The 21,696-nt window shown below is 42.2% G+C and overlaps 4 protein-coding genes and 1 pseudogene across 4 annotated transcripts; 4 read left to right on the top strand and 1 right to left on the bottom strand.

The window, feature by feature from the left end:
* Positions 1,081–3,387, top strand: LOC110437301 (zinc finger BED domain-containing protein RICESLEEPER 2-like). The gene has a single exon (XM_021465698.1). The coding sequence runs from the start codon at positions 1,081–1,083 to the stop codon at positions 3,385–3,387; it is 2,307 nt and encodes a 768-aa protein (XP_021321373.1).
* On the bottom strand, positions 6,789–8,658 carry LOC8080602 (uncharacterized protein At2g39795, mitochondrial). The gene is made up of 2 exons (XM_002444367.2): positions 8,017–8,658; positions 6,789–7,400 (listed from the first exon to the last, which is right to left on the bottom strand). The coding sequence occupies exons 1-2, from the start codon at positions 8,550–8,552 to the stop codon at positions 7,241–7,243; spliced, it is 696 nt and encodes a 231-aa protein (XP_002444412.1). The 5' UTR covers positions 8,553–8,658; the 3' UTR covers positions 6,789–7,240.
* Positions 10,551–12,121, top strand: LOC8080601 (annotated as a pseudogene).
* On the top strand, positions 12,700–13,794 carry LOC110437300. The gene has a single exon (XM_021465697.1). The coding sequence runs from the start codon at positions 12,715–12,717 to the stop codon at positions 13,792–13,794; it is 1,080 nt and encodes a 359-aa protein (XP_021321372.1). The 5' UTR covers positions 12,700–12,714.
* On the top strand, positions 15,770–20,209 carry LOC8077839 (wall-associated receptor kinase 2). Its single transcript, XM_002445514.2, has 3 exons — positions 15,770–16,901; positions 17,741–17,899; positions 18,615–20,209. Exons 1-3 carry the CDS (start codon positions 15,932–15,934, stop codon positions 19,598–19,600), a joined length of 2,115 nt encoding a protein of 704 aa, XP_002445559.2. The 5' UTR covers positions 15,770–15,931; the 3' UTR covers positions 19,601–20,209.

Genomic DNA, 21,696 nt, shown 5'->3' with positions numbered 1-21,696 from the left:
AACTAGACTTTGTCTTGCCCAAGGATATAAAGTTATAAACTATAAATTACTCCAAAATCACGTTCCCAGTCTCCCTCTTGAACTTGTATATTGATATAATATCTGCTGTCGGCTAAATAGTTCTATCCTAATAGTATGACAATTAGGGCATGTTTGCTTCGCGCCCTGCCAGGCGCGGCAGGTATTTGATCCTGGCCCGGGCTATACCTGGGCATGCAGCCCGAGCCCGCTAGCACGGCCCGAAGCCCGTTCTTTTGGCCCGGCCCTAGCCCGGCCCGGCCCGAAGTTCATTGGGCCCGGGCTGGCACGGCACGGTGGTGCAGGCCGTGCTTGGGCCGCACTCTAGGCCCACAGGCCGGCACGGCACGGCCCGCCAATTAAAGCCAGGCCCGGTATCGGCCCGTATCCCCAGCGGCCCAGCAGGCAGCAGGCCAGGCTGGCCAGCAGCCAGCGGCCCAGCGCCAGCCCACCTCCCCTCCCCGCGGCCCCCGGCTCCCCGCATCCCCATATAAATTCCCCTCCCCCCCGCGCGTCCCTCACCCTCACCAAACCCTAACCCTATTCCCCACCCGCAGCCGCCGTCGCCCACTCGCTCTCGCAGTCGGAGACTCGGAGTCGGCCAGTCGCACCTCGGCATCTCGCTCTCAGTCTCGGATCGGAGCTGTGAGCTCAGAGCTCGGTCAGCTCGCCTCCTCGGCTCCTCTCGACTCCTTCGCCGCCGTCGTCCTTCGATCTGGTGACATCGCCGTCGCCGTCGGCTCTCTGCCTCTCTCCCTGAGTTCCCTGCTCCCTGCCTCCCTCTCCCTATCTGTCTCCCTTCTTCATCTATCCTGTCCATGAGCATGTGAGTCCGCCTCCCCGTCTCCGTTCCGTAGTCGCTCGTCGTCCTTCTTAATCTCGTCTTCTCCGGCGCCGGGCTCCGGTTGCGCAGGTAAGATCTAACCCTAGATCTCGTCTTCTTCGTCATTTTTCTTTTCCCCCATTCTAATCTAACCCTAGATCTGTTCTTTTTGCAGGTCTGTTGCCGATGCCTCGTCGTCAACTAGCCTTGGTGGCGTAGACGGACGACGGGCTAGGGCAATGGCACCGCGGCCAAGTCGTGGCCACGCACCGTTGAGGAATGGTGCTGGAGGAGGAGGAGTACAGCCGTCCGCGGCCGAGGGCCCCTTGGCGACGACGTGCGACGAGTGGACAGGGAATGACGACTTCATCGCTGCTGGGCTGTCCCCGGAGAGGGACGATGACGGCCGTGACCCCTTTGATGTGTTTGTCGACGCATCCGGTGGCGGCGGGTCACAGCCTCCCGTGAACGACGTCGATCCCGTCGATGCGGTGGACTCCAACACCCACACCATGAGCACTGGTGTTAATGGTAATGGTGATGGTAATGCTACTCCTTCCTCTGGTACATGTGGTAAGCGACGGTCTAAGTGTTGGGAAACATTTGATGAGGTTTTTGAGATGATAAATGGTAATCGTGTGCGTGTTAAAGCTATCTGTAAGATTTGTAAAAAAGTTTTGAGTGGTAGATCTGCTGCTGGTACTGGTCATATTCTTAGGCACGCTAAAGGTTGCCTTGCTAAACTTGATCGGCAAAATAAGGTTCAGTCTCGACTAGCTTTTAGTTCTGATGGGGCTTTGCATAATTGGAACTATGATCCTACTGTTGCTAGAACTGAACTGTGTAGATTGATTGCTAGGCTTGATCTTCCTCTTGGTTTTGGTGACACTGATGCATTTGAAGAATACATTGTTCGTGCTCATAATCCAAGATTTGTTAGATCATCTAGAAGAACCACCACTAGAGATCTAGATAAGTTATTTGCTGAACGTCGTGCTATGATTAGGAACTGTGTGCATGCTTCATCATCTGTTGCTTTGACTTCTGACATATGGTCTGGTAATGCTAAGGAGGATTACATATGTGTTGTTGCTCACTATGTAAATTCTAACTGGGAGTTGCAAAAGAAGATTATAGGTCTTAGGTTGATTGAAGTTAAGCATAATGGTGAAAACATTTCTGCTGCCATTGCATCTGTGGTTGAGGAATATGGCTTGATTGATAAGATCTTTTCTATCACTTTAGATAATGCATCTTCCAATGCTAAGGCAATGGAAACTTTGACACCCATGTTTGCTGGTTATCTTGGTCCTGACCCTGCACCTGATGATGATGATCCTATTAATAGATCTTACAGTCTTGTGCATCAACGTTGTGCTTGTCACATTATTAATCTGGTAGTTAAATCTGCACTAAAAAGAATCAAACCTTATATAGAGGACTTTAGAACTGCAATTAATTTCTTGAACTCCTCTAATCAAAGAGTTGCTATGTTTAAGAACTACTGTGAAGCTAAAGGTATGAGGCCTAGAAAATTTGGCTTAGACATGGATGTTAGATGGAATGCTACTTATCTCATGCTTAAACATTTGGTTCCTTATCGTGAAGTATTTTCTGTGTTCATAAATTCAAATTATGGTAGTGCCCTGTTGTCTCAAGCTCATTGGCATGTGGCTGAGAAAATATTGGAGTTCCTGGAACTCTTTTATGACTGTACTGTTACACTATCTGGTGTTTATTATCCTACCAGTCCTCTTGTTCTGCACCATGTTCTGGAGATTGCAACTCATTTACATGCTTGTGAAAGAGATCTTAATCTGAGAGCCTTTGTGTTTCCTATGCAAAGTAAGTTTCTTAAGTATTGGAAGGACATTCCTATGTTATATTCATTTGCATTCATTCTTGACCCTAGAGCTAAGCTCAGAGGTATGCAAAGGGTCCTCCATTTACTTCATGAATGTAGTGGTACTGATTACACTGCTTACTATGCTGATGTGAAAACTGAGTTGCATAAATTGTTTGAGAAATATTTGAGAAAGTATGGTGCATCTAGGAATCAAAGAGTTGCTGGTCCTACCCCAGTCACTGGTAAGAGAAAACAGGCTTGGGGGAGAATTTTTGGAGGATCAGATCTACCTGGTCCTTCATCTGCCTGTTCTTCTTCTCAATCTACTGCTTCTGAACTTGCAAGCTATTTGGACAGCGACTGCATAACTTCTTATGAGGATGGTTTTGACATTATCCTATGGTGGCGTGATCACAAACTAACCTATCCCATCCTGGCTATTATGGCCAGAGATATCATGTCAGTTCCTGTTTCCACCTGTTCTTCAGAGTCTTGTTTCAGTTTATCTGGAAGGATCCTAGAAGAACAACGCCGAAGCTTGAAACCCGAACATGTGGAGATGCTAACCTTGTTGAAGGACTGGGAGCTAGGAGAGAAGAGGGAGCAACATCAAGCTGCTGATAACAAGGAAATCGAAGATGCCTTTGAGAATTTGTTCCTGGATGAACCTGAAGTTGCAGATGAGGGTACTGGTGGCTGAGGGGTGGTCATTTCATTTGTTTGCTGGGAGTGTTGGTGCTTTTGTGTGAGTTGAGAGTGGTAGTGACCCTCACTCACTTAGTTTTCATTTGAACATTTGAACAATGGTCTGTAATATTGTTAAGACAGTAAGACTTAAGACATTTAGAGCTGGCTGCACTCTTTTTTCCTGCCTAGGGTTTCTCACAAGGGTGAGTTTTACCTAGGTAGGTTTTTAATGAGGCAGCATTGCACCAAACAGCTCATTTTGATATTTACATCTGTCAACTCTCATCTGTGTTTGAATCTGTTATCTAAGTATCTAACTAATGATGATTGATGAATATGAATATGTTTGAAATCTGATTTTAAATATGTATTTATTGAGATGTTATCTTTCAACGGGCTATGGGCTGGCCCGGCCCTCTATTTTTACCGTGCCTGTCGGGCCAGCCCGGTACGCAAAACGGCCCGCCGCGCCGTGCCGTGCCTGGGCCGAAGGTCAGGCACGCAGGCCGGTAAGGCACGGCCCGCAGAGCACGACGTGCCCCCTCGGCCCGTTAAGTAACGTGCCGTGCCGGCCCGTTGTCGTGCCGTGCCGGGCCAGGCCGGCCCGTTGCCCAGGTATAGCCCGGGCGTCCAAAATGAGATGCCTTGTAGCACCAGACAGCTCCGGCGAGGTGCAAAACCAAACATGTCCTTAAAGAAGCTTAGATATTTGCCAATATTTGCTATAAAAAATCATGATCATAACGGGAAGTTTTAAGGTTTCTTGATCCCTTAACTATTTACAAGCATCATTTGCATATTTCAAATGGACAAAAATGATGTTACCATTCATTTGGGAGGGGAAGCATACCTCACTAGCCATGTTATAAGCTTTTTCAAGGCGGTTTTGTCCTTTTATTTTTATTTATTTATTTTAGCTAAATATTTAAAAATCATAAAAATCGTAAAATAGAAAATCTAATTTTGTTAAACTCTATATGAGTAGATCTACACAATATGTTTTATTATAAAGTTTTTGCTATGACTTTTGATTTATGTTTTCTGTAATTAATTGGAATAATTCATAACTGCAATTTCTATGGTCCAATTGTGATGAAATTTTTATGTAGGCTAACTATTGTATGATTGAATTTATAATAAAAATTTCATAATCATATGATCTAATGTGTATTTTTACCACAATTTAAGCAAAAATAAAATCTATAACTGAGTTATACGTGATCTAATGTGTATTAAATTTTTACCACAATTTAAGCAAACAAATAGTTAGTCCACCATAAAATTTTACCACAATTGAACCATAGAAACTGCAGCTATAAATTATTCCATTTTACAGAAAAGCATATATCTAAAAATAAAGTAAAAACTTTGTACTAAAGCATAAAGTAAAAACTTTGTACTAAAGCATAGCATATTATATGTTCACTATATAGATCTACTAATGTGGAGTCCAACAAACTAGGATTTTCTATTTTATGTTTTTTCTATAATTTACTATGATTTTTTAAATATTTAGCAAAAAAAAGACAAAACCAACCAGAAAGGTAAGATGAATGTTTTAAAAGTTGAAGGGGGTATTCAAGGAGGTAAAACAGACTTTGAAAGGTAATGTGAAACTTTTTTTTTGGAAGAAGTCCAACTTAGGTTCCTCAAATTTCGCAAAAGTCTGTTTTTCATCCCTAAACTTCAAAACCGGGTAAAATACATCCCTTAATTTTTGAAACCATGCATATTACGTCCCTGGCATGTTATAAGCGGTTTTGAAGGCAGTTTTGTCTTTTTTATTTTTATTTATTTTGGCTGAATATTTGTAAAATTATAGTAAATTACATAAAATTTATAAAATAGTAAATCTGATTTTATTGGACTCCAAATAAGTAGATCTACATAATGAACATATAATATAGTACACTTTAGTACAAAATTTTTATTGTAGCTTTAGATCTGTGTTTTTCTATAATTAATTAGAATAATTCATAGCTATAGTTTGTATGGTATACTTGTGGTGAATTTTTTATGTTGGACTAATTACTATATGTTTAAACAATGGTAAAAATTTCATACTCATTAGGTCATGTATAACTTAGTTATACATTTATTATAATTTAACAAGCATAAACATAAATAAATCTATAACTAAGTAATACATGATTCAATGAGTATAAAATTTTTACTATAACTCAAACATAGAATAATTAGCTCACCATATAAATTTCATCACAATTGGACCATAGAAAATTTAGCTATAATTAGTCTAATTAATTACAGAAAAACATAGATCTAAAGATGCATCAAAAAATTTTGTACTAGAACATACTATATTATATATTCAATGTGTAGATCTACTGATCTAAAGTCCAACAAAATTGAGTTTTTTATTTTATGATTTTTATGTGATTTACTGTGATTTTTCAAAAAATTCAGCCAAAATAAATAAAAAGAAAAAAGTAAAACCGCTTTCAAAACCAGGTCAAGGATGTAATGTGCACAGTTTAAAAGTTGAGGGATGTATTTTGTCCGGTTTTAAAGTTCAGGGACGAAAATCAGACTTTCGCGAAAGTTGAGGGATGTAAAGTAGACTTTTTCCTTTTTTTTTCTCATTTCGAACTTTTGGGCCGCGCGATTGCTCCCTGGTGCCCAGCCCGACGTAAGTGTCGTGGGCTGCGATGCGATCCGTCGTTCTGGTCCCGACACTTTCCCTATGTAATCAACGCAAACTTTCGTGCCTAAAATGAGCTAAGCACGTGATATGTAACTCTGATTTCCGGATCAAGTAGGTGAAAGATCAATCCAGTAACATGCATTAGTTTCGTGCCTAAAACAAGCTATTTGTTGATCAATCCAATAATGTTAAAGTAATATTATTAGTCATTATCTTCAATAATTTTTTTTCTAAATTACACAATACAACGCAGACACTCATAACGCACACAAACTCACCCCTAAGAACACAAGCATGCAAACCCTACCCCTATGAGCACCTCCAAAGGAAATGGTATATATTATGTATCATTAGTCCTATTAATTGAAATTAGCATAATTAGCTACATGGGGTTATGCATTAGTTGTATAAAATTAATGGTACATATTAGCAATATTATAAAATCAATACTACTCCATCTATTCCAAAAACAAAAATAAGCGATGTTTTAGGTTTGTCCTAAGTCAAACTATTCAAAGTTTGACCTTTAAGAAAGAAGAGCAATATTTATGACACCAAATAGGTAGACTATAAAAATATATTTCATGATAAATCTAATCATACTTAATTGGTATCATAAACATAAGTAATTTTTGTATAAATTTTATCAAACTCTAAATAGTTAAGACAAACCTAAAACATCACTTATTTTGGGATGGAGGGAGTATTAGTCATTACTCACAGTGATAGTAATAACTTTTAGATAGTTTCACCCAGTACTATATTCTTCATAGATTCAGATGTTATCGGACATTTTGAATACAAATCTAGAATTAGATAGAGAAAACAACATACACGGACGAGAGGCAAGGAAATATCTACCATTTGGTATCCATACTTCAGATTTCCAGACAGCCATTTACACCCTTAAGCAAGAAGACCTACACGGATGAGGCAAGGAAATATCTACCATTTACAGCCGAGTTGGAAGCTTTCGACACATGAATCATGGCTCTTATGTTACAATCAAAGGAAAGAGAAATAGAGGGCAAAAAGAACTGGCCTGCTTCCTGGAGAGAACACCTCCCGGGGGTGTATAGGCAGATCACTAGCATACCTGACAAACTGACACCAATAAAAATAAATTCAAATAATAGTAAAGTGCCAAGATTGTGATCTAAGGCCACAAGTGTTGTAAGACAAACGATTAACCCAAGTCGAATGTTCATTTCTTGATATGGCACTCAATGTTTTTCAGCCATCTGATAAGTTCAGTATGCTCCTTGTTTTCCATGTACGCGTGCAGAAATGCAGCAAGGTCATCATTCACTCCAATTTGCTCCAGATAATCTTGCACCGCGCTTTGCATTTCCTCATCTAACTCACTGCTCACCAGAACAAACAAATTAGTTATCAGTATATGTTCCAAAAGAAGAGGGAAAAGTCTCTCATATTGGCACGAAACAAGCAGATTTGTCGGGAATAAAGAGCAACTAAATCAAAATGGCAATGAACAAGGTCCTATTGGTTCATGCTCAGATTTTTTACTTTAGCCAGCCTGTTGTAGATAATTGCTGTAATGAACACAGCTTGTGATAAAACGACAGGACCTGCGACAAATAGTTTCTCCTTGTTGTGTCCAACAAGTCAACACTAGTCATTTTTCAAATAAAACACATATTTGTGTATTTTCCACAGAATTCATACCATTTCCTTATGCAAACAAAAGGCAAGCACATTTGACATTTTCCTCAACATTTCCTGAACATGAATTGGGAATGGAAAGAGATTCCGACCATTCCCGTCCTGAAGTACTTGACCTATTTCATGAATGACCACACGTCCCACACCATCATTAGTTCACTAAAAATAGAGCAAGTGACACATTTTGATCACTAGCAAGGCGAGTACCAACAACCTAAGCAGCAATTGCGAGTAACATAGCATCCAAAACTTTGTCAAAATTTAGAGATGTTCACGATTCACATCATATAGTATCACCTGAATTGGCGGCCGATGTACTGCTGCACTGGCGCAGGCCCGCCGCGGCGGACGGGAAAGACCCTCCGCACCTCCATCTCGTCGGGCCACGCGGAGCACTCGAAGGTGAGCACCACTCCAGGCCGCGCGGCCTTGGAGACCTCGACATTGACGCTGATGTGCAGCCTGGGCGGACCGCCCGTGTCCGCGCCGGAGCGGGAGGCAGGGAGCGCGCCGTCTACCAACGTGGCGTCCACCCTGACCTCCTCTTCCTCCCCCTCGGCCGCGGGGAACACGCGGCGCAGGCGGGTCCACTGCTCGCCCGGGCGGTCCTCGACGGTGAATGGCGTAGGGGGTGGGGGAGACGGTGGCGGCGCGAAGTTACTGAGGGAGGAGATCTCGGAGCGTACGGAGCGGAGGAGGCGGTCGACGAAGGCGGAGCGGCGCATGTCCGAGATGTAGGTGCGAGTCCCGATGAGGTTCGAGGAGTTGGGGGATGGGAGCGGGAGCGTGCCGAGGTGGGGACTAAGGCGGAGAAGCCGCCGCGCCAGCGCCATAGCGACGACCCTCGTCGGCGGCGGGGTTCGGAGGATTTTGACGGGTTTTGGGGACAGCCGAAGGGAAGGGAAGCGAAGCGGAGCCGGTTCGGCCTTTTTTGATTGGGGAACATGGAGGAGTAGTGGAAAACGGGTACGGCCCAGTTTTTTGCAGGCCAGTTTTTGCAGCCGTAACGAGCTGTTCTCGTGGGCTGTCGTGTGCCGCTGCCACTGACGTCGGTCCCTCCCAAGGCCACCTGTACTCTCGATGGCATCTGAAGAGAGTTGCATTATACTCCAGTCCATCAGGTATACATGACCTTTATCTCAACCATTTCTTTCTCCTTCATTCAATGTCAGAAACTTTTGTTATGTGCTACTATAAATTTTTCAAGCAATTGATTCGTTTAAAAGGAGAAACATTGGTGTTCGATAGCAACTGAATAATCAAAATGGAGAAGAGAGTGACCATTGTTGAGTGTTGAATAGGTGAGATCTGATTCCCATGAACCTAATTGTACTTGAAAGTTTGATCAGATAGCAGCTACTGTGTGTTTTTCGTTTGCATATTCAGTTGGCATGTTGGTGTACTGTATGAGATGTCCGTAACAAGTAGAAGGGGTTTTTCTGCATATTTTTGGTGTGGTCAAGAGAAAGTAGTGAATTAGTGAATCACTGATTGTTGTAGTAGTTCACCATCAGAGAATTTGTTGTCCCTTAGTCTGCACATGCTGAAGGGAGCATTACTACTGACTGAGCTGAACCCACCTATATGGTGACTGGCAAGTAGATTGAGACTAGAGTTCAGGAACAATGGCATCATAGAAACTTACTATTCTCTATCTTTATGATCAAAGTTTGGGTAAGCTCTGTCCTTGTTGTTGTATAGTTGTTTCCTATGTCCACATGATGTCTTTTATCTGGGTTGCAGAGAGCTTTTCAGTGAGTTTCAGTGACTTCACTAGAGAAATACATGAGCTCCTACAGTCAAATATGATGTGGTCCTTTTTAGTTGTAGCTATAAACTAAGAATTAAAACAAGCTCTTGGTAACAAATACTGTGAATACCCTCAATTGAATGTACCCCTGAAAATTGTTTTTATGTGCGTGCACAGGCAGAATTTTCCGGTCGGCTGGTGCTTCTTGGCTGCTGTGGTGTCCCTGCTGGCCGGCGACAAGGCGTGGTGCCTTATGGACGGGAGACAGGTGCGGCCAACAATCAAAACAAGACCTATTGCATGGCCCATTCAAATATAGAGAAGTTGCTATAGTACTTTATTTTGTTGGAGAGCTATCCTTTTTAGAAGTCCTCTAAATCGTGGGTTTTGGAGATCCATTTGACAGAGCCTGTTGTAGATACTCTTAGGGCACGTACAACGCCGTCTTTTGCCCCGTCTCGGAGACGACATTTTTTAAAAAACAACCTTGACTCCACCGAGAGACGAGCGTCCCGTCGTCTCGCGAGGCGACGGCTGTGTCCCGTGCTCCGAGGCTGAAGAGACGCCGCAGCACCGTTGTACGGCCTCATCTTTGAGAGTCGATGGTGTGCCCGGAACCGGCGTGGTCAGCAGTGGGCACACGCAAGGCAGCAGCCGATTTGGGCGCGCGCAGGAGTTTTGCGTGCCAGAATCCATCTCCACCTCAATATATCTCGGTGTTGTCTTCCCCAAATCCATCTCCACCTCTCCGCCTCCCACTCTGCTCGTCTTCGATTTGGGTACGATGTCCCCGCCGGCCGCAGCTAGGAAGAAGAAGAGCTCCACACCATCGGCCTTCGAAGCAGCGGCAGCCGCGACCCCAGCCCATACCTTCGGTCGCGGTGGCTTCTCGGTGCCGACGGCTCTCTCCCTGGGTCGTGGTGGCGGCTCGATGCTGATGGCCCGCTCCCTCGGACGTGGTGGTGGCTCAGCAGCGGCAACGACTCGCCCAACCACCGGTGGTCTCGGCAAGGGCGCGGCAACAGCACCATCGTCCATCAATGGATCCAGCTTTGGTGCCTTCCCCAGCTCTTCCTCGTCCATGGATGGGTTTCCGTTCCCCCCTTCACCGTCTCTAGCTCTGTGGGATGCGGCCGGCGATGATCCTTCTTCTCCTGGCTTTGCATCATGGTAATCACTCAAAACGTTTGGATCTGTGACTATCAGTCCTAGTTAAGATTACAGTAGAAGAATAACTGAAGAATATTCAGTCACTATCTATGTCTGCCCTGCCAAAAAAATTTAGATGGACATTATTTCTGCTTGCCCTGTCAAAAAAATCAGTCACTATCTCTTTGTGTTAGCAATCGATGCTTGTAAATCACTAGTTTGCAAATGATTTTGTCGCATAGGCTTTTGTTTCAATTACTTTTGTAGATAGTTAGTTTTAAATTACTATGGTTGCAAATGCTTGTACCTGACAGCTAATTATTTTTGTTTCTATTACCAGTAGATCTGGTTGTATTCTATCCGCAAATGATAGCAGCAGGAAATTCAGATTCAGTAAACTATACATGACGCATAGTGTCTATACAAGTCATAGGCTGTATGTATGTGTTTTATCTTACAAGTCATAGATTGTATATATTTGTTTTTCTAAGACAAGATGGTGACTGAAAATGCTCTTGACCAACTGCATTTTGCCAAGCCGTACTAGAACTGAACATAGTAAACAGAGCAGCTAAGTACTACTAATAACTACTTTATCTAGTAAATCTGAACAGAGCACGCGGAGGCCATGTCGATTCAGAACAACTCTGCACACCAATTCATTCAGTTAATACTACCTATGTTTCCTGCAGGGATAAAGACCCACGTCCTCCTGGTGGTTTCATGAACTACTTCAATAATCAGCCACACAACTTTCATTTGGTTGGTGCACCTATCCACAACAAACCAGTGTCCGCCAACACCGAAGCAAGTTCACCACCTGAAGTGGAGATCATGCTTCCACAGCCTTACAATGATGAAGAAAATATTAGGATTGAGAGACGTATCCTATGGACAGAGGACGAGGATGTTAGATTGATGAGCGCTTGGATAGAACATTCCACAGACTCTACCTGTGGAGCTGATAAGGGTGGTAACTAATATTGGGGTGAAGTTGTTGAATCTTACAACAAGACTACACCGCCACTTCGAAAAAGAAATCTGAAGCAATGCTAGGATAGATGGCACAAGATTAATAGGTGGACAGATCTCTTTGAATGTGCTTATGTAAAGGCTCGCAGATTATTTACAAGTGGATATTCTGATCAAATGTGGATTGATGCAACCCACAAGTTCTATGTGGCAGACAATAAAGATGCAAAGTTAGGACCCTTTGCTGGGATTGAGGTTTGGAAAATTTGTAGGAAAGTGACAAAGTGGAAAACATACAATGAAGAGTTGAAGAATGCACGTAAAAGGAAATCATTTCACCTTGAAGGAGATAAGGAGGAAAATGATGAAATTTTGGAAGAGATGCCAAAGCGACCAATGGGTCAGAAGGCAGCAAAAAAGGCAGCTCTTGTTGCAAAAAAGCAGTCAAAACAACCCAGCTCAGATGAAGATGGCAACTCAAAGGAATCTGCTATTGATATAGACAAATTTGATAGATTTAGCAAATTCTAAGAGGAAACAGGAACCTAATGGTAGCTATTATCTGAATGTGAACAGGAACCTAATAGTTATCGGTTATCATTATTATCAGTTAATAGAGGTGCTCCACTATGATCAGTTATCTGAATGCGAACAGAGCTTTGCATGCGAATAGAGCTCTGCATGCGACTAGTGCTCGACTATTATCAGTTATCATTTAGATATTGCTTCCGTGTCACTAGTGCTCCACTAGTATGTGAATGTGTTAGCTCTCGTACTATAAAATGGTACCAGTTGCATCCTGCCACTGTACATTTCTTCATTCCACCACCCTGCTGTAGTTAGTTCCTATGGAGCCACATGATGCAGAAGACGCCCTGCAAGATGTCGAAGACTTTGATCCTACAGAGGTGTTCACCGTGGAAGATATGCTAGAAGAGGATGAAATTTTAGAAGATATCGCAGCAGAGGAATTCAAGGCCGGCATCAACGAAGAAGCATCAACTGGATCTCGTCGTCGTCGTCGACAGAGTGGATCAAGGAGGTACATACCAAGAAATCGAGAAGCAGGTCACGAAGATCTTGTCGCTAATTATTTTTCTGCAAATCCTATCTACACCGATGAGATGTTCCGTAGGAGATTAAGGATGAATAAGTCGTTGTTCCTACGTATTGTGCACACACTTAGTGATTGGTCTCCTTATTTCACCCAAAGACCCGATGCAACTGGCAGGAGTGGACTTTCACCGCTCCAAAAGTGTACTGCTGCCATTAGGATGCTAGCTTATGGAACCTCGGCTGATCAACTTGATGAGGTGTTAAAGATTGCTGCAAGCACTTGTTTGGAGATTTTGGGAAAATTTGCTGAAGGAGTGATTGAAAATTTTGGTGAAGAATATCTGCGCCCTCCAAGAAGTGATGAACTAGAAAAAATCTTGCAAGAAAATGAGGCTCGTGGTTTTCCAGGAATGTTGGGAAGCATCGATTGTATGCATTGGGCATGGAAGAATTGCCCGAAAGGTTGGGCAGGCATGTTCACACGTGGTGACAAAGGCGTTCCTACTATGATCCTTGAAGCAGTGGCAACTCGAGATCTTCGTATATGGCATGCTTTCTTTGGTACCGCCGGGTCTCAGAACGACATAAATGTTCTAAATAAGTCACCACTATTCATTCAAGCAATAAAAGGTGAAGCTCCTGCAGTACACTATAACATAAACGGAACACAATATGACATGGGTTACTATCTTGCTGATAAAATATATCCAGAATGGGCAGTATTTGTGAAGACTGTGACGACCCCTCAGTCGGAGGAAGATAAATTATTTGCATTGATGCAAGAAGGTGCGAGGAAAGATGTCGAGTGTGCATTTGGTGTGCTACAATCACGCTTTGATATTGTTCGTCGACCAGCAAGGTTATGGAAGCAGGAGGATGTTATTAACATAATGCAAGCTTGTGTTATACTTCACAATATGATAGTGAAAGATGAGAAGGATTCAATTAGAGAAGTCTTGGATTTGAATGAGAATCCAAGTGCGACGATAGTGCTTCCACCTGAAGTGCGTACAAGCGACAACCCTGATCCTACCTTCGCAGAGGCACTTCATAGAAATTCTGCTATCAAAGCTCGGCCAACACATAGGAAGCTCAAGAAGGATCTAATCGAGCATATATGGCAACGTTATGGAAACAAAGAAAATTAGTCAAAGGCATTGCAATATATAATATAATTATTATATTGATGGTTTTAAAAATATTATGTTGCTACTATATATAATATAATTATTACATTGATGGTTTAAAAAAATATTATAATTATGTTACTCTTATTTATTCTTGATATATTTTCTATCAAATAGTCACACAATGACATACAAAAGTTTATTTATAGTTGATCCTATCTACATACAAAGCATTAAACAGCTTTAGAGACGAACACCTGTCTGTGGGTTGTATGACCTGTCTTTATACCTGTCTGTATGATAGATTCGAGGTGGTTAGAGACATATCCTCGTCTATGCGTTGTACATGCCCTTAGGATCTATGCATTAAAACATGTTAAGTTTGTATTGGCGCTGCTTCAAGGGGTGATTTTTGGAAAGTTTCAGTTGGAAGTTGGAACGACTGTTGGGTCCGGACAGAATGTGAGAGTAAGAGAGTGAGAGGAGAGCCTGTTGTGGGTTGGATTCATGAAAGGCTGACAGGTGGGGCTAGGGAAGATTAGAATTTGACAACCAAATTGTGCATGATTGTGATCTATCGGACGGCCCGATGTGATCTACCTGACTGTCCGACAATTGTCGTGTTTGTGCAGATTGAACAGGTATGAAACCATCCTTCACGAGCTGTCTCATGGGAAGCATCATATTGTCCGATAAATGGCAACAGAGCCAGAAAGTGCGGAATTTAATATGTAAGTTTTGAAACTTGAAATTAAAAAATACAGATGATACTCATGGTAACTAAAATGGCATGATCGGGTTTGTGACAGTGGGGGTGGTACTTCAAATTAAAATACAGATGATACTTGCGTGTTCGCTGGTTTAAAAAGTCATAGCTGAAAAAATATTGTTCGCTGATTTATTATGCGAGAAATATATTGTTGGCTGCCAGAAAAAATACGGCTTATAAGATAAACGAATTGAGCCCATCCGGTACAGGACAGTGGTCCAAAGAGTGAAATTTGACCAGCTCCGCCGCTGATTCTTACCAATGTATTTGACATATGATACCATAAGGAACTTTGAGTTAGAATGTAGAAGAATTTAGTCTCTTTTCTTTTTGTGTCTTTTTTTAAAAAAATGGGATGAAGAACTTTAGTTTCTTTCTTTCCGTGTGTAAATTTAGGATAATACAACTTTTTTCACAGCAAAGGGCACAAATTAAGACATGGCAAAAGCTTTCACTAACAAAAATGTGTGAACACATCGCCACCACCTTTAAGCAAGTTGGGGAGGTTTCATAAAAAAAAAAGCAAGTTGGGGAAGACAAAGAAAAGAAAGACCTCTGAAAGGTAGAACTCCTGCCATTGCGTTTAGATTGAATGAGATAGGATACTTCAGTGATCTCATTCGTGCAGTAGGAAAGGATGTGCTGGACTGCTGGCAGCATATGCATATGAAATTGGATCCTGTAACTTAGTTGTCTTTTGATGATGCCTCTCCTAACATCATCTGTCAAGTGGAACAAGAAAACTCAATCATCATTTCTACCGTCTAATACCGTAGAAGAAATGAAAAAATAATTGAGTTTCTTTGACAAAAGAGGTTGGTCGAGTCAAGTCTATAAAAACAGAGCCACCATAGTGTGGGTGTAGTGGACTTCTTATGTTCCTATTTACCTAATGGCCCCTTCCATTAATTAAACATGACCCCTTTGAACTGATAATGATGGTTCTTTAGACAGGGGCAGAGGGCATATATTACGTCACATCTGACATACGACGACAACTTAACAGTGGAAAATACTTTGTGAGCATAGCTAGTGACTCCAGATCAGATACCCCACCCCTCAGTGTCAATCATATCAGCACCGGAAGCTTGAGATTGAACCACAGATCAAACATGAAAGTCTTCATCTGTCAGCCATCCTGTGCTGATCGATCTGATGGTGAGCCATGTTAATTAAGCTGGGCAGTTGCTCCAACCACTATTAGGACGACACAAGTATTTGGCCAGTGCAACCAGTAGGGATGCGACTATCCATACCAGTTCATATTACAAGCCGATGCAAACAATGTTACTAAAGTTCATGAAAACATCACTGCTTACGGCCACACTGAAGGCAACAGCTCATAAGTAAATGCTGTAGTCAAGGTAGCAGGTATAGCTAAGCTACTGGATGTGGACAGTAGCAAACCAGCAAGTGACGAGCCACACAGCCACCAAATCGATCAATCAACCGAAGCAACTTGCAGTGATGGCCATACACTTCTTGACATGCCTGCTACTCCTGCTAGCAGCATCGGCTGCGGCGGCCGCCGCCGACGTTGAGAGCACCAGCGGCCGATGCGTGGACAGCTGCGGCGGTATGAGCATTCAGTACCCGTTCGGCATCGGCGCCGGCTGCTTCCGCAAAGGCTTCGAGATCATCTGCGGCGACGGCGGCAGGCCGGTGCTTGCCGGCACCACGATGCCCATCCCGGTCAACCACCTCTCCATCAGGACGGCGGAGGCCCGCGTGACGCTGCCCATCGGGTGGGAGTGCTTCAACGCCTCCGACGAGGTGCACGCCTGGAGCGACGGCGACGTGCAGTTCAACCAAGAAGACGTGTACCGCATCTCCAACACCCACAACCATCTCGTCGTCGTCGGCTGCAACACCCTGGGCTACATCCAGGGCCAGCGGACCCAAGGCAGCGACGACTACCCGTTCGCCTACTACACCGGCTGCATGTCTTTCTGCAACGACTCCCGGAGCGCCGTCGACGGCGCCTGCGCGGGCGTCGGCTGCTGCCGCGTCGACATCCCGGCCGGGCTCACGGACAACAAGATGTACTTCAGGGAGTACACGCACAAGGCGAGGCTGGACTACAGCCCCTGCGACTACGCCTTCCTGGTGGAGAAGGAGAACTACACCTTCCACGCCGCGGACCTCAGGATGGACGTCAATCGGACGATGCCGGTGTGGCTGGATTGGGCCATCCGTGACAACAACGGCCTTACCTGCGCTGAGGCGAAGAAGGAAGCGCAGGGCTACGCCTGCGTGAGTTCAAACAGTGAGTGCCACGACTCGTTCAATGGACCCGGGTACGTCTGCAACTGCAGCATGGGCTACGAGGGCAACCCCTACGTCGTCAATGGTTGTACCGGTAAGTGCATATGCCTTCGTGTGTGTCATTGCACGGTTTCACATACCAACACGTCATCGAGATTGAAATGAAACTATCTATGAAATAACCCCAGCAATGGAGCATTTCACTTTGTTGTTTTCAAGACTAAGCAAAACATTTAATTGCTGTAAAATGATTGGATTGAAACGATTTGGCCCTCAGTGGGGATTTCATCCCGTTTCACCGCGTGAGAAACAACGCCCGTAGAGTTTCACCATGGTGAAACTACTTTCTTCTCTCTCCTCTCGTTTTATGTAAAAAGTGCAGTTTTGCTGACATGACGCTCTAATAAATGTGCATGACATCCCTTGGTGAAACCTCCACTGAGACTGACCTTATTAAAGAAGAGGGGGTAGTGAATTGCATGCACCATCATAGAAGTAGAACTAGAATACTGCAGCACCCCTTGATGAGGAGAATCTATAGGTTCCAAAACTCCGTTCAAGATCCTCTTTGGAGCTATAATTTCTTCTTCACAGGGAACCTCATCAGATCAGGCAGGGTTTTATTTCCAGGGAAATACCAACGACTGTGATAATTACTGTTGGCTTTTATTCATTCACTCTAGTCTCTACTTTTCCAGTTTTAAATTATCATTAACTTTAGCTCTGTCTTAAGCCAAACTTCTGCAAGTTTGATCAAGATTTTACCAAAATATGTTAGCATCCACAAGTTTAAATAATTTTGCTATCGAAATATATTCCATGGATACCGAGAAGTTTAAATAGTTTTGCTATCGAAATATCGAAATAATTTTAGTCAAACTTCTCGAAATATATAAAGTTTGAGGACACTCACATATTATCGTTTGTGTACAGATATCAACGAGTGTGAACACGATGAGTATCCATGTAGAGGCTTTTGTCAAAATACATTGGGTTCATATGAATGCAGATGTCCCAGCGGTTTCCACAGTGCTGATCCGTTTAATGAACCTTGCAACCTCAGACTTCCCCTTGGAGTAGTAATTGCTTCAGGTACACGTGTGACATGTATACATTATTCAAGTGGTCCATCTGTTAATATACTTCTTCCGTCCCAAAATTAACTGACATTTTGAGTCTTCGTGTCGCAAGTTTAACTAGATTTATAAAAAATACGTGCAACATTTGTATCTCTAAATAAATTTGTTAAAAAAACTAGATTCAAAGATCTTTCCTCTTATACTAATTATGTATCATAATTATTAATACTTTTTAATATATATTTAGTTACAGTTACTTCTCGGGAAGAGAGAACGACATGTAGTATGTCACTTAAAAGTATTGCTGCCGTTTAAAAGAAAAAAAATATTCAAGTTATATAGGTTTTGACCTCGTGTGGGGCTAACGAGGATTATTAGTGTCTTTGATCACAATGCTAGAAAGTCCATACAACCTAAATAAAATCCTACTACTATAAAAGAGCCCTTTAATCGTACAACGGTAAGACCTTGAAAGATTCATTAATGTATTTTAAAAATAATTTCTGATCTATATATTTTTAGTTCTGGACCTACAAATTTTAGGTTCAACTTAAGTTCCTCAACATTAGTTCTTCCTATTTTAGAGCCATGCAATCTATCTAAATGGATGGCTCTAGTTTTTTTCTAGCACTGTAAAATTTCACTTATTAAAAATCTATTAATCATTTTGCTTGTTAGTTAGAATGGAAATTGTGACTACTACGTGCTATGTTTTTGTTATTATTTAGGTGTGGCAGGTTGTATTTTGATCATATCAGTTGTGGTGTTTGTGTGGCTTCTCCGCAAAGAGAAAAGGAAGAACAAAGAATATTTTGGAAAAAATGGGGGGCCTACTTTAGAAAAAGTTACCAAGATCAAGCTATTCAAAAAGAAGGAGCTAGAGCCAATTTTAAGAAGTACCAATCGCATTGGAGAAGGTGGCTTTGGTGAGGTTTACAAGGGGATTCTTGGAGATGAACCAGTAGCAGTGAAGAAGCCCAAGAATGCCAATTTGGCTGACCAATTCACTAATGAAGTTATCATTCAATCTCGAGTCATGCACAAGAACATTGTCAAGCTCATTGGCTGCTGCCTAGAAGTTGATATCCCAATTTTGGTATATGAGTTTGTGCCCAAAGGCAGCCTTGATGACATTTTGCATGTCACTAGGGAGCCTCTAGATTTGGATCAACGTCTGGACATTGCTACACAATCAGCTAGGGGTTTAGCCTATTTGCATTCAGATACCACCACGACAATTCTTCATGGTGATGTTAAACCAGCTAATATTCTTTTAAATGATGACTTGATACCTAAGATATCTGACTTTGGTATATCTAGGATGATTACCGTCGACAAAAAATACACAAGAAATGTCATTGGTGCTGTGAGCTATGTGGATCCAATATATCTGCAGTCTGGAAGATTAACGACTAAAAGCGATGTCTATAGTTTTGGAATTGTGCTCCTAGAACTCATTACAAGGAAGAAGGCCTCAGATTCTAATGGTTTACTAAGCAACTTTCTAGATTGTTACACAAAGGATAAGAAAGTGATTGAGCTTGTTGACTCTGAAATTGCAGTAACAGGGAACATGGAGCTTCTTCATAGTGTGGCTGGAATGATTTTGAAGTGCCTAGATCTTAATGTCGATCAAAGGCCAGAGATGATAGATGTAGCAGAGAATCTTCGCTTCTTGTTGAAGAGATCGCGGAGAGAAAAGATTGAAATATGATATTCTTGTGGTGAGTTGATAAAATGATATCGTTTGAAGTTATAATTGTGGAAGATGAAATGGAATGAAGTTGTGAGTACTAAACTTAAAGGTTATATATCCAAAGAAAGAAGTGAGATTTCTGTTTGATCTAAAGAAATGTTTTGTTTTCTCTAAGCGTGTGTTTTTGCTGGACTGAAAACGACGTTGCATGTAAAGTTATTCTGTTTATTATAGATAACTGCATATATGCATCGCTTTTATTTTTTTTTTCCGTGCTTTTACGATTCAGAAGGGACCCCTCCTTATTTCCAAGTATTTTTTTTTTCGCTAACACGCCCGCCCCAGAAAGAACGTGTATTTGATTAAGCAGAAGTAGAATCCAACCCAGTTACAGTTAAAAGGAACTGCAGACCACGAATCTTTGTTCTTTTCATCATTTTGCTCCGCTAATGAATTTGCAGGAGAAGCAAATTCTATTGTAGTGCAGTTGGCGACTCTGGACTTATATGGAGTGACAATATTCTGCTCGTTCGGAACTCGGATGAGTCCGGCTACACCGTTTCCTGGTTCCGTCCCATGTCGGCTTGAATGATCGATCTGTTTCCAGCAAAGCTGCCAACAAGGAGCCGGCAGATCGACGCAGACCAGACCAACGTCGACGGCCACGAAAGCTTATGAGTTATGACAGTATCATTGTTGACAATCTGAACCCGTCGCCTGCAGAAGCCACGAGGGCCGGGAGTTCTTCCCGGACACGGACAGGCCAGTTCGGCCGAGGGGACGCGGCGCAAGACGCGCCTGCCGCCTAGACGTCCACACGCAGTATGGTCGCGCCGTGCAATGGAAATACGACCATCCTATGCTGGAAGGTGCGCAGGCTAAATGCTGCAGCCCGCCAGCCCGACATGCTCTCGCTTTGCTAAAATTTAGCTGATATTTATTTGCTGTTAGAGAAAAATATTATTTTTTTGTAAAAAGTAATACTGAAGTAGTTTAAGAAGTTTAGGATCGACGTAGGAACGTGCCACCTAGGTTGTCTAGTACACGAATAATTAGGTTTGAATCCCTCACTAGAGAGGCTATGCTTAAATGTAAAATTAATTATCCTCCTTAGCGGGTCTTATGGTGCATTGTATAAAACAATCTTCTACTTACTCCTTCAGTCCCAAAAAGAGTGTCGTTTTAGGTTTTTGTGCCACAAGTTTAACTTGATTTGTACAAAATACTCCCTCCGTCCCTGAAAGCTTCAATTCCTAGAATCTGTGCCAGTCAAACTTGTTTAACTTTGACCAATTTTATAGAAAAGAACATCAATATGTATAACATAAAATGAGTATTTTATGAAAATATATTCAATGATAAATCTAATGATATTAATTTAGTACTATAAATCTTAGTGTTTTTTCTATAAATTTGGTCAAATTTTTAAAAAATTGACTTAAGACAACTCTAGAAATTGCAGCTTTTAAGGACGGAGGGAGTATGTGTAATATTTGTGTCTCTAAATAAATTTGTTAAAAAACTAGACTTAAATATCTTTTCAATGATACTAATTATGTACTATAAATATTAATATTTTTTACTATATATTTAGTTAAAGTTATTTTTTAGAAAGTGCAAACGACACTTATTTTGGGACGGAGGGAGTATGCATGTTCGAGAAAAAAAATGATTGATCTGTTTCACTTCACGCGTCTAGTCTGTACACTGTACTGTATGATGCTTGCATTTTTGGCAGGTATGACAAATACAAGGAGTGGGACCGTAGCTTGCCTGCCTTGTATGGGAAGGGGCAGGGGGACCTGCCTGAACTGAACTCGTCGTATGCTGCAGTAACCTGATTGAGCAATGCTATTAAAAGTGACTTTGATGGCAAATTGTCAAGGTTGCTCGCTCAAGTTAGTGATTCAGAGGGTGTTTAGTTCTCCATAAAATACAAAATACAAAATATTAACTATTTTAAAATGATGGAATGCAAAATGCTAAAATTTTCATGATTATATTTAGTTTCATCCAAAATGCAGAGTTTATTGTCCTCGTGAGAGCCGCTTAAGGCTCTTTTGTGGTTATTTTAGCCTCTTGAGGCTAAAATCCAAAATGAAGAATAACCACTT

This window comes from Sorghum bicolor, chromosome 7 (genome assembly GCF_000003195.3).
Source record: "Sorghum bicolor cultivar BTx623 chromosome 7, Sorghum_bicolor_NCBIv3, whole genome shotgun sequence".
Classification (NCBI taxonomy): domain Eukaryota; kingdom Viridiplantae; phylum Streptophyta; class Magnoliopsida; order Poales; family Poaceae; genus Sorghum; species Sorghum bicolor.
Note: the sequence above shows the minus strand (reverse complement) of the source record. Positions and strands in the feature narration are given on the sequence as shown.